The 12,813-nt window shown below is 43.6% G+C and overlaps 1 protein-coding gene across 5 annotated transcripts in view; it reads right to left on the bottom strand.

The window, feature by feature from the left end:
- Positions 1 to 12,024, bottom strand: part of LOC143767932 (uncharacterized) — a 47,570-nt gene extending 35,546 nt beyond the window's left edge. For 2 of the 5 annotated variants that reach the window (XM_077256458.1, XM_077256462.1), the window contains exon 1: positions 10,749 to 10,852. In XM_077256458.1, the coding sequence (XP_077112573.1) occupies positions 10,749 to 10,775 (27 nt within the window). In that variant the 5' untranslated portion in view covers positions 10,776 to 10,852. Of the gene's footprint in view, positions 1 to 10,748; positions 10,853 to 11,897 lie in introns of those variants that run through there. The other 3 variants (XM_077256461.1, XM_077256463.1, XM_077256459.1) reach the window with 3 other exon arrangements.
- Between the last annotated feature and the right edge of the window lie 789 nt (positions 12,025 to 12,813).

Below are 12,813 nucleotides of genomic sequence, written 5' to 3'. Positions count from 1 at the left end.
CCCCTAGAGGTCTCATTAGGACCTAAATGTTTTGCATCCAGATTTTTGTATGCCAGAGGTGCCCCAACATGTCTGTTAGGAACTGATGTCCTAAAGAAATTAGAAGCTAACATCAATTTTAGGGAAGATGGCACAGTTATGCTGACTATCCCTGATGATGCAGAAACATTAGAACAATATGTCAGAATTCAGGCTTTTGAGGATTATACTGAAGAAAAAGAGTACAACACAGATCTAGACCTCTCAATGATCCCAGAAGCACTGTGGGCACAGGGTGACACTGATGTGGGATTATTGCATATTTCTCCTGTAAAATTATCTGTGCAACCAGGAGCTGTTCTCCCACAGCTCAGACAATACCCTGTGAGTGCCCAGCAGGAACTAGCAATTACAAAACAGATAGAGGGATATAGAGAGAAAGGAGTTTTGGTAGAGATACAATCACCTGCTAACACTCCTCTGTATCCAGTCAAGAAGAGAACTCTTGATAAGGGTTCTATGCCCAAATATCGTATGGTACATGATCTAAGAAAAATAAACAAAGTTCTAGATCCAATCACCCCAGTTGTACCCAATCCTCATACGTTACTATCACAGATACCAGCCAGTTCTCAAGTGTTTACTGTAATAGATCTTTCAAATGCATTTTTCTCGGTTCCTTTACACCAAGATAGTTGGCATTTGTTTGCATTTACATTTAAGGGCAAACAGTTGGCGTGGACACGCCTTCCACAGGGAATGATACACTCCCCTACTCTTTATTCAAATGCCCTACAAACAGTTCTTCAAAGGTTTGAACCTGAATCACAGGTAGTAATTTTGCAGTATGTGGATGACCTACTACTTTGCTGCCCAGATCTAGAAACTGCAGAAAGGTCCACTGTGAGTTTACTATGTTTTCTAGAAAAAGAAGGGTGTAAAGTGAATAGACAAAAGCTACAAGTTTGTCAGATCAAAGTGTTCTTTCTAGGTCATTGCATTTCTCAAGGTAAAAAGCATCTTACACCTCAAAGAACTGAAGCAATAAGACAGATGAATGAGCCTAGAAATCATAAACAGCTACGAGCATTTTTAGGAATAGTGTCTCATTGTAGACAATGGATTATACATGCCAGTCAACTAATGCAACCACTGTATGACTGTGTAAAAAGTGAACCTTATTTGTTGACAAAAGAAGGTCAGATTTCGTTCCAACAATTAAAAGATGCCCTTGTTTCAGCTCCAGCGTTAGGGCTACCAGACTACACTAAACCATTTCAGCTTATGGCTGCAGAAGTTGATTCTCATGCTACAGGAGTTCTTACCCAGAAGCATGCAGGGAAACAAAGACCAATTGCATATCTTTCAGCAAGGTTAGATCCAGTAGCTAGAGAAGCGCCAACCTGTGTACGTGTAGTTGTTGCTGTCTCACTATTGTTGGACAAAGCATCAGAAATTGTCCTAGAGCATCCACTCACAGTTCAAACTACACATGATGTTTATGGGATATTAAACCAGGTCCAACCAAAACACATTTCCATGGCCAGACATTTGCGGCTGCAGTGTTCTTTGCTGCTCCCCTCTACTATCACATTTACAAGGCTTCAGACTCTCAATTTAGCTACACTGCTACCTCTCGAGTCTGAAGGGGGGAATAAGGACACTGATCCACACGCAAATTTTTTCCCTACAGACACACATGATTGTACAGAGCTCATTTTACAAGAAACAGCAGGCTTACCCAATGTATCCGAAACACCACTTCAAAATCCAGATTTAGAGCTGTTTATAGACGGTAGTAGGTTTGCAGATGACACAGGTAACTTCCATACAGGGTATGCAGTTGTGTCAGAATCTGAAACTCTCAAAGCAGAACCACTTCCACCAAAACAGTCTGCACAAGAAGCAGAACTAACAGCATTGATCGAAGCGCTAAAAATAGCTGAGAATCAGACAGCTAATATATACACTGATTCTAGGTATGCATATGGTATTGTGTTTGATTTTGGAGTAATCTGGAGAGCTAGAGGTTACATGACAGCATCTGGACAACCTGTAAAACATGCTTCTTTGATCAAACAGATCTTAGAGGCTGCACAAGAAACAAAAGAATATACACCAAAAAAAGAGATGGACATTAAAGCTAAAATTTGTAATTTATTACTGAACCATTAAAACAGTTAGAAACTGCACAAATGAAAACAAATAACAAGAATAAATATACAGAAAGTATGAAAGAAAGGCAACACTAGTGCCGCATACAAAATGACATAATAGCACCTGCTGGATACCAGATTTATATAAGTGAAGAGGAAGTGTGCCACAAGGTAACCAATCAATATAAATATTAATAAATATTGGTAATGGCACACATACACTAACATGACCAACAGGGTATAGCTACCCAAATAGGGAACAGGTACGAGGGGACAAAAGAGTGTGCATAAATGATGGAAAATATCTAACATATAGTATAACGATACACGTGAGCCCTATATGTCTATAGCACATGTGTGCAGGTACACCGGGAAAAGTCCCATAAGATCACATAGGTGAAACCGTATTAGTACTTACAAGCAATGTGGAGATGCGAACACTCACTAAATCCACCCTGTTACAGTATGCGGGAGAAAAGGAGCCCCGACGCGCGTTTCGCACTTATTGCTTCCTCGGGGGGCGCTAGTGTAAGATGAACACAAAGCTCTTTATATACATACGTTCGCAGAGTTTCAAACGGCGCTGGTCCAGGCCCGGCGCCAACCGGAAGCGGCAGAGTCGGCGTCCGACGTCACTCCCAGGCTCCCCACACTGACGCGCCAGTGGGAGGAGCCAGAGAAGCGACGCCGTATGGACGCGTATCCACGGCAACCGGCACACGCCGGCCAGGACAAGCGCACAGCCCTGAGAGCATAGAAGAGGGAAGCAGCCGTGCTAATAGTAAATACAGAGGAAAAGCCTGTATGAAGATATACACATACCTGACCGGAAAAGTGATAATTGAAGTGGAGATGGAAAAAGGTGACGAGTAAAAAAGCACAAAGTAAAACCAGTGACAGTAACCTGTGAAGAGAGAAAAGAGAAGGAAAGGGGTGTGACGTGTATAAAGCAGTAAAGGAAATATACGAAAAGTGAAAATGGATAATGAGTGTTAATATGTAATATACCTCTACAAATAACCATGTATGGCTAATATACCCCATACATGTGCAGAAGAATACACTAATAATAAAAACATAAATGCAAGATGTATGTGGATGCATAGGAAAAATACATGCACATAAATACATAAAAATACTGGAGAGATAATAATAAAATTATTGAATTCTTACAACAAACTACTGTACCAATACCAATAAAGTGCATAATAAAGTAAAAAAACACAGAACAAAAAACCATATGTATTGAAATAGCTAATAGGCAATTATACCCATATAAATATGAATAAAAAGCCATGCAGAACAGTGCGCAAGAAATGAAAGATATGAAAAGACATAAATATAAAGTGCTTGTGCATATATATTAGAAAATATATAGTAATAAAGTAATCAGAACATAGGTGCACATTGAATTAGAATTATATATATATATATATACATACATACATATATATACATACATATATACACACATATGCATAAATAATAGCAGTATGCACATACATGCACATATATGAACACACAAATGCATTAATAAATACAAGTGACGAGTGCTAAGTTCATTGCAAGAATACCTATAGCATAAATGCCAAGATAAATCAAAACACACATATACACAGTGATGATAATAAGTAGTAATAGTGCGACTAAAAGAGCAACAAAATTCCGGATCAGGGATAGTTGAAGACTCCTCAAATTCAGAAAGATTCCATAGACGCCTCCAAGAGTACCAGGGAATGCAGAGACATATGATGAGCAATAAATATAATCTATTAAATAAACAAAAAAGAGAAATATGAGAATCAGGAATAAAAACAAAAGTATAAAAACACTAGACTAAAAACAGTTTTAAATAGAAACCAAAAGGAACTATTAAAAACTATAAGAATGGGACAAAGCTGAGGACCTCATTGAGCCCTTTAGGGCGAATGCAGTCAATACGCACAATCCATTGGGTTTCTAGTTGGGCAAGACGTTTTTTCAAGTTGCCCCCTCGTCCATCCATAATAATACGGTCGATGCCACGAACTCTAAGTAACTGGCTATTACAGCCATGTTTTTCCTTGAAATGTCTGGGTATTGGCTTCAGGAATTCTCCGGCCAGGGAGGTAGATGCTGCCTTAATATCACGAATGTGTTCCAAGATCCTTATGCGTAGCTGGCGAGATGTTAAACCCACCAAACCCACCAGTGGGTTTAACATCTCGCCAGCTACGCATAAGGATCTTGGAACACATTCGTGATATTAAGGCAGCATCTACCTCCCTGGCCGGAGAATTCCTGAAGCCAATACCCAGACATTTCAAGGAAAAACATGGCTGTAATAGCCAGTTACTTAGAGTTCGTGGCATCGACCGTATTATTATGGATGGACGAGGGGGCAACTTGAAAAAACGTCTTGCCCAACTAGAAACCCAATGGATTGTGCGTATTGACTGCATTCGCCCTAAAGGGCTCAATGAGGTCCTCAGCTTTGTCCCATTCTTATAGTTTTTAATAGTTCCTTTTGGTTTCTATTTAAAACTGTTTTTAGTCTAGTGTTTTTATACTTTTGTTTTTATTCCTGATTCTCATATTTCTCTTTTTTGTTTATTTAATAGATTATATTTATTGCTCATCATATGTCTCTGCATTCCCTGGTACTCTTGGAGGCGTCTATGGAATCTTTCTGAATTTGAGGAGTCTTCAACTATCCCTGATCCGGAATTTTGTTGCTCTTTTAGTCGCACTATTACTACTTATTATCATCACTGTGTATATGTGTGTTTTGATTATTTTTATCTTGGCATTTATGCTATAGGTATTCTTGCAATGAACTTAGCACTCGTCACTTGTATTTATTAATGCATTTGTGTGTTCATATATGTGCATGTATGTGCATACTGCTATTATTTATGCATATGTGTGTATATATATGTATGTATATATATGTATGTATGTATATATATATATATATATATATAATTCTAATTCAATGTGCACCTATGTTCTGATTACTTTATTACTATATATTTTCTAATATATATGCACAAGCACTTTATATTTATGTCTTTTCATATCTTTCATTTCTTGCGCACTGTTCTGCATGGCTTTTTATTCATATTTATATGGGTATAATTGCCTATTAGCTATTTCAATACATATGGTTTTTTGTTCTGTGTTTTTTTACTTTATTATGCACTTTATTGGTATTGGTACAGTAGTTTGTTGTAAGAATTCAATAATTTTATTATTATCTCTCCAGTATTTTTATGTATTTATGTGCATGTATTTTTCCTATGCATCCACATACATCTTGCATTTATGTTTTTATTATTAGTATATTCTTCTGCACATGTATGGGGTATATTAGCCATACATGGTTATTTGTAGAGGTATATTACATATTAACACTCATTATCCATTTTCACTTTTCGTATATTTCCTTTACTGCTTTATACACGTCACACCCCTTTCCTTCTCTTTTCTCTCTTCACAGGTTACTGTCACTGGTTTTACTTTGTGCTTTTTTACTCGTCACCTTTTTCCATCTCCACTTCAATTATCACTTTTCCGGTCAGGTATGTGTATATCTTCATACAGGCTTTTCCTCTGTATTTACTATTAGCACGGCTGCTTCCCTCTTCTATGCTCTCAGGGCTGTGCGCTTGTCCTGGCCGGCGTGTGCCGGTTGCCGTGGATACGCGTCCATACGGCGTCGCTTCTCTGGCTCCTCCCACTGGCGCGTCAGTGTGGGGAGCCTGGGAGTGACGTCGGACGCCGACTCTGCCGCTTCCGGTTGGCGCCGGGCCTGGACCAGCGCCGTTTGAAACTCTGCGAACGTATGTATATAAAGAGCTTTGTGTTCATCTTACACTAGCGCCCCCCGAGGAAGCAATAAGTGCGAAACGCGCGTCGGGGCTCCTTTTCTCCCGCATACTGTAACAGGGTGGATTTAGTGAGTGTTCGCATCTCCACATTGCTTGTAAGTACTAATACAGTTTCACCTATGTGATCTTATGGGACTTTTCCCGGTGTACCTGCACACATGTGCTATAGACATATAGGGCTCACGTGTATCGTTATACTATAGGTTAGATATTTTCCATCATTTATGCACACTCTTTTGTCCCCTCGTACCTGTTCCCTATTTGGGTAGCTATACCCTGTTGGTCATGTTAGTGTATGTGTGCCATTACCAATATTTATTAATATTTATATTGATTGGTTACCTTGTGGCACACTTCCTCTTCACTTATATAAATCTGGTATCCAGCAGGTGCTATTATGTCATTTTGTATGCGGCACTAGTGTTGCCTTTCTTTCATACTTTCTGTATATTTATTCTTGTTATTTGTTTTCATTTGTGCAGTTTCTAACTGTTTTAATGGTTCAGTAATAAATTACAAATTTTAGCTTTAATGTCCATCTCTTTTTTCGGTGTATATTATATATGTTGATGGTAGAGCGCATATTTTGAGCGCCCTCTCTATAGGTTTAAGAAACAAAAGAAGTAGCAGTAATTAAGGTAGCTGCACATGTGAGACTCGACACTAGGGAATCTAGGGGAAATGATAGGGCTGATAAAGCAGCCAAAGCAGCGGCAGTCAAACCCTTACGACAGGTTCATACTGTAAACCCCACAGAAAATACTGAAGATAGACTGAGACAAGCACAGGAAGATGCAGGAGAAGAGGAGAGGGACAGGTGGAAAAAGGAAGGGGCAGAAGAACAAGCAGGAATTTGGAAGAAAGATGGACTAATATGTCTACCTAGAGCCTGGTACCCGATTGTAGTTGGTGGACTACACCACCCTACTCATGTGTCTGCAAATGCAATGACACTACTGGCAAAGCAAGTCTGGTTGGCTCCAGGTTTTGGCAACTACGCAAGAAACTATTGTGCTGCATGCGTTATATGCCTGGCACATAATCCCGGACAGACGACAAAGACCCCTATGAAGCACCACGTCCGACCTCTCTATCCGTTTCAGCGATTACAAATAGACTTTATCCAGCTGCCAAAAAGTAATGGGTATGAGTATGTGTTGGTGTGTGTGGACATGTTCTCAGGGTGGCCAGAGGCCTATCCAGTTCGGAAGGCTTCAGCTAAAAACACTGCTGTAAAGCTAGTTGCCGAACTGATACCCCGTTACGGTCTCCCTGAAGTGATCGAGTCAGATAGGGGTACTCATTTCACTGGAGAAATATTTCAAAATGTACTGAAAATGTTGGGTGTTGAAAGTCAGTTACACACTCCATACCATCCTCAAAGTTCTGGTAAGGTGGAACGCATGAATGGAACTTTAAAATTAAAAATACAGAAAGCCATGGCTGAAACAGGAAAGCCTTGGACAGAATGCCTTCCACTGGCCCTTTACTCAATACGCAATACCCCAAGGGGTAAGACTAAACTGTCTCCATATGAAATTTTGTTTGGCAGGACTGCCAATTTAGGATGTTATTTTCCACAACAACTTGTGTTAAATATTGAGTCATTGACTTCTTATGTGCAAAATCTTCAGAAACAATTAACTAAGGTGCATGCACAAGTTTTTGCTTCCCTTCCAGATCCTGACAACATTGAAGGAAGTCACAAGTTGGAACCAGGTGATCAAGTCTATGTAAAAAGACACACCAGAAAGGCTCTAGAACCAAGGTTTGACGGACCCTTCCAAGTCCTGTTGACAACACCTACATCAGTCAAGCTAGAAGGAAAGGCATCATGGATACATGCAAGCCACTGCAAAAAAGCAGTACAAAACTCATGATATTGATGTTAATAATGTTAATCTCAACGGAGGCATGGGATAGACTAAAATCTCTAGCCCCTTTGAACAATAGATTCGTACAACATCATAGAAAATTAGTGCATGACTTGTTAAATAATACACAATAGAAATTGGGAACATTCTGAGTTGTTCCCTCAAGGTAATGAAAGAGATTGTACAAGCAAACTGGGGAACCTGGTTTGTAATGAATCTGATGAGTATGTCAATGGAATGCCTGTATGTAGAAATCCCGCAGCCGGGTACTGTAGCCCTTTGGGACAAAAACCCTCTTGGTGTATGCTTCAGAATGTATCTAGATTTGTGGATTTGGCTCACAGATTGGTATTGCAGCACTCAGCTTTGTGGGATCTGCCTGAGGGTACATTTTGGATATGCGGAGAAGGAGCATATAAATGGCTTCCCGTAGGTATAAAGGGTACTTGTACATTAGGACGCCTAACCCCGGCTACTTTTATAATTTCAAACAAACAAGTGAATATGCAAGCCGTGCCCAAGCACACACTGTATACAAGAGCTGCAGATAACTCACCACGTCCCTCGGGGAGACCACACATAGTGCAAATGGGTATAGCCAATAAAATTGTCAGTTCTATTTTTATTTACCCTATGATTACACAAATGTGGGATAAACTGGTTAGGGCCACAGACTATCTAGATGATCAAATTTGGGATATATTGGATATTCTAAACACTAGTATAGCAGTACAGAATCAGCTTATAATAGTCATCAACCAACATACTCTGGTATTGGATTACCTAACTGCCTCACAAGGAGGTATGTGTCAAATCATCGGACCCACCTGATGTCATTATATAGACCCGAATAGTACTATGAGTATGACATTTAAATTAAAGGACGTACAACGACTCAGAGATCAGTATGACAAAGATAATGACCAGAATAAGGATAACTGGTGGTCAGATACCTTTTCTTTTCTTAACCCAGCCAACTGGTTCAGAGGAATCGGTGGGTGGGTTGCTGGGATTATGCAGAGCATAATACATATAGTTATGATTATTGTAGTCATATACGTACTATTCCAGATTGTGCTCAAGGGTATCTCAGTATGCACAGATAAACTTTGTGTAATCGATGCAAGAGTATAAAGTTTTTTTCTTCTCTTATGTTATCCTCTAGTGATTCTAATTAATATTACTGTACTAATTTTTGTTTTTATATTTTAGTATACTGCTAAAGAAGAAAATAATTTGCAATAGAAGAATTAATACTAGATTTGATTCTCTTATTAACAATATAAGTGTGTGTATGTGTAATACCAAAAATAAAGGCTTTGTCTTTGGCCCTATGGTAATAAATAAAAGGAATATGTCAAAGGGGGGAATTGTGGAGATCAGACTGAAAGAATCCTTTGTGTCTTTCTCCTGAGACAGCTGGCTTATTGCAAGAAACTAGAGCAAAGTTGACATTTCCTTTTATGGAACTAATCACGGGTGCATTTCTTCTTGTAATTGTAACCTTTTACCTAAATACTAGAAGCCGTGCCTTATCTCTAGTATAGACTGTTTTTTTTTTAAGGATGTGAAATATGAGCGCTTGTGCGCATGTCTGTAAAATGTCTAACTCTTTTTATAAAGGAGGGGTAGAGCTCAGTGGGTCAGACGCGCTCCTGGGCTTTCCCTGTATATGATCACACAACCTTTTGTGCTGCGTGTCATTTCACTCGGATCCCTACTTTTAGTAAGCCAGGGACTGAGAAGGACTTAACAGGAGCCTCCAGCACCGACCTCCACCCGCAGAGCTGCACTCCACATAGAGAATAATTGAGCCTCAAGCACCGACCTCCACCCGCAGAGCCGCACTCCACATAGAGAATAATGGAGCCTCAAGCACTGACCTTCAGCCGCAGAGCCGCACTCCACATAGAGAATAATGGACCCACCAGCTCCGACCTCCACCCACAGAGCCACACTCCACATAGAGAATAATGGAGCCTCCAGCACTGACCTCCACCCGCAGAGCCGCACTCCACATAGAGAATAATGGAGCCTCCAGCACCGACCTCCACCCGCAGAGCCTCACTCCACATAGAGAATAATGGAGCCTCAAGCACCGACCTCCACCCACAGAGCCGCACTCCACATAGAGAATAATGCAGCCTCCAGCACCGACCTCCACCCGCAGAGCCGCACTCCACATAGAGAATAAATGAGCCTACAGCACCGACCTCCACCCGCAGAGCCGCACTCCACATAGAGAATAATGGAGCCTCCAGCACCGACCTCCACACACAGAGCCGCACTCCACATAGAGAATAATGCAGCCTCCAGCACCGACCTCCACCCGCAGAGCCGCACTCCACATAGAGAATAATTGAGCCTCCAGCACTGACCTCCACCCGCAGAGCCGCACTCCACATAGAGAATAATGGAGCCTCAAGCACCGACCTCCACCAGCAGAGCCGCACTCCACATAGAGAATGGAGCCTCAAGCACCGACCTCCACCCACAGAGCCGCACTCCACATAGAGAATAATGCAGCCTCCAGCACCGACCTCCACCCGCAGAGCCGCACTCCACATAGAGAATAATTGAGCCTCCAGCACCGACCTCCACCCGCAGAGCCGCACTCCACATAGAGAATAATGGAGCCTCCAGCACCGACCTCCACCCGCAGAGCCGCACTCCACATAGAGAATAATGGAGCCTCCAGCAGCGACCTCCACCCGCAGAGCCGCACTCCACATAGAGAATAATGGAGCCTCCAGCAGCGACCTCCACCCGCAGAGCCGCACTCCACATAGAGAATAATGGAGCCTCCAGCACCGACCTCCACCCGCAGAGCCGCACTCCACATAGAGAATAATGGAGCCTCCAGCACTGACCTTCAGCCGCAGAGCCGCACTCCACATAGAGAATAATGGAGCCTCCAGCACCGACCTCCACCTGCAGAGCCGCACTCCACATACAGAATAATGGAGCCTCCAGCACCGACCTCCACCCACAGAGCCGCACTCCACATAGAGAATAATGGAGCCTCCAGCACCGACCTCCACCCACAGAGCCGCACTCCACATAGAGAATAATGGAGCCTCCAGCACCGACCTCCACCCACAGAGCCGCACTCCACATAGAGAATAATGGAGCCTCCAGCACTTACCTCCACCCACAGAGCCGCACTCCACATAGAGAATAATGGAGCCTCCAGCACCGACCTCCACCCACAGAGCCGCACTCCACATAGAGAATAATGGAGCCTCCAGCACTGACCTCCACCCGCAGAGCCGCACTCCACATACAGAATAATGGAGCCTCCAGCACCGACCTCCACCCACAGAGCCGCACTCCACATAGAGAATAATGGAGCCTCCAGCACCGACCTCCACCCGCAGAGCCGCACTCCACATAGAGAATAATGGAGCCTCCAGCACCGACCTCCACCCGCAGAGTCGCACTCCACATAGAGAATAATGGAGCCTCCAGCACCAACCTCCACCCGCAGAGCCGCACTCCACATAGAGAATAATGGGGCCTCCAGCACCGACCTCCACCCGCAGAGCCGCACTCCACATAGAGAATAATGGAGCCTCCAGCACCCACCTCCACCCGCAGAGCCGCACTCCACATAGAGAATAATGGAGCCTCCAGCACCGACCTCCACCCGCAGAGCCGCACTCCACATAGAGAATAATGGAGCCTCCAGCACCGACCTCCACCCAGAGCCGCACTCCACATAGAGAATAATGGAGCCTCCAGCACCGACCTCCACCCGCAGAGCCGCACTCCACATAGAGAATAATGGAGCCTCCAGCACCGACCTCCACCCGCAGAGCCGCACTCCACAGAGAATAATGGAGCCTCCAGCACCGACCTCCACCCAGAGCCGCACTCCACATAGAGAATAATGGAGCCTCCAGCACTGACCTCCACCCACAGAGCCGCACTTCACATAGAGAATAATGGGGCGTCCAGCACCGACCTCCACCCACAGAGCCACACTCCACATAGAGAATAATGGAGCCTCCAGCACTGACCTTCAGCTGCAGAGCCGCACTCCACATAGAGAATAATGGAGCCTCCAGCACCGACCTCCACCCGCAGAGCCGCACTCCACATGTATGGCTGCACTGTGCACACAGGACCTGTGATGAGGTCACAGGAGGGGAGGAGTCAGGGGTCACATGATCAGGGCAGGGCCTCAGTGTATGCAGGACTCTGCTGTGCTGGTTGTCATGGTGCTGGATGAGGGGATGTTTGGGGTCAGGAGGGGTTTACAGTGTGTACAGAGCGGAGCCGCATGTATGAGGTGTACAGGAGTCATTGAGCTGTAGGTTGGATTAGCGAGTGTGACCGAGCTGAGTGTGTCCGGAGCATAAGTGCGATCTGAAGTAAGTGTGTGTCTTGTGATTCAGTGACTTTGGATTCAGGGAGTTTACAAGGGAGGAATTACTGAATTGCTTTTTGCATTTTATTAATACTCTAAATTTCTTTTTACTTAACGCTTCTGTCTGGTGCAATCCCCATTAGGAAATCTGCTCCACTATTGTTAATGCCATCCAGGGCACATCTGGCCACATGTATGCAATCCTTGATCAGCCGGGCGAGGGTGCATACTGCTGTGCGAGATGTGAGCACGTTGTGCATTTGGAAGCCCGGATTCTGGATCTAAATGTGCAGCTGGCAACACTGAGATCCATAGACAATATGGAGAGGAGTCTTCTGCTCACTGAGCTCAATGGGATAGATGAGGGGGGGGATGGTAGGATGGAGCTGCAGGACAGTGGAGCAGCAAGCTGGGTGACAGAAGGCCGGGTAGAGGGAAGAGTGCCAGGGAGGCTGGTCCTAATCTGGCACACCCCAATAAGTTGGCAGATGAGGGGGGTGCCAGTACAGGGGTAGCACTGCTGCAGCCAGGCATGTCCTCTGAAAGCCGGAGGAGTGTCTGCTCCA

The sequence above is a fragment of the Ranitomeya variabilis genome, chromosome 4, assembly GCF_051348905.1.
Source record: "Ranitomeya variabilis isolate aRanVar5 chromosome 4, aRanVar5.hap1, whole genome shotgun sequence".
NCBI classification, from domain to species: Eukaryota; Metazoa; Chordata; class Amphibia; order Anura; family Dendrobatidae; genus Ranitomeya; species Ranitomeya variabilis.
Note: the sequence above shows the minus strand (reverse complement) of the source record. Positions and strands in the feature narration are given on the sequence as shown.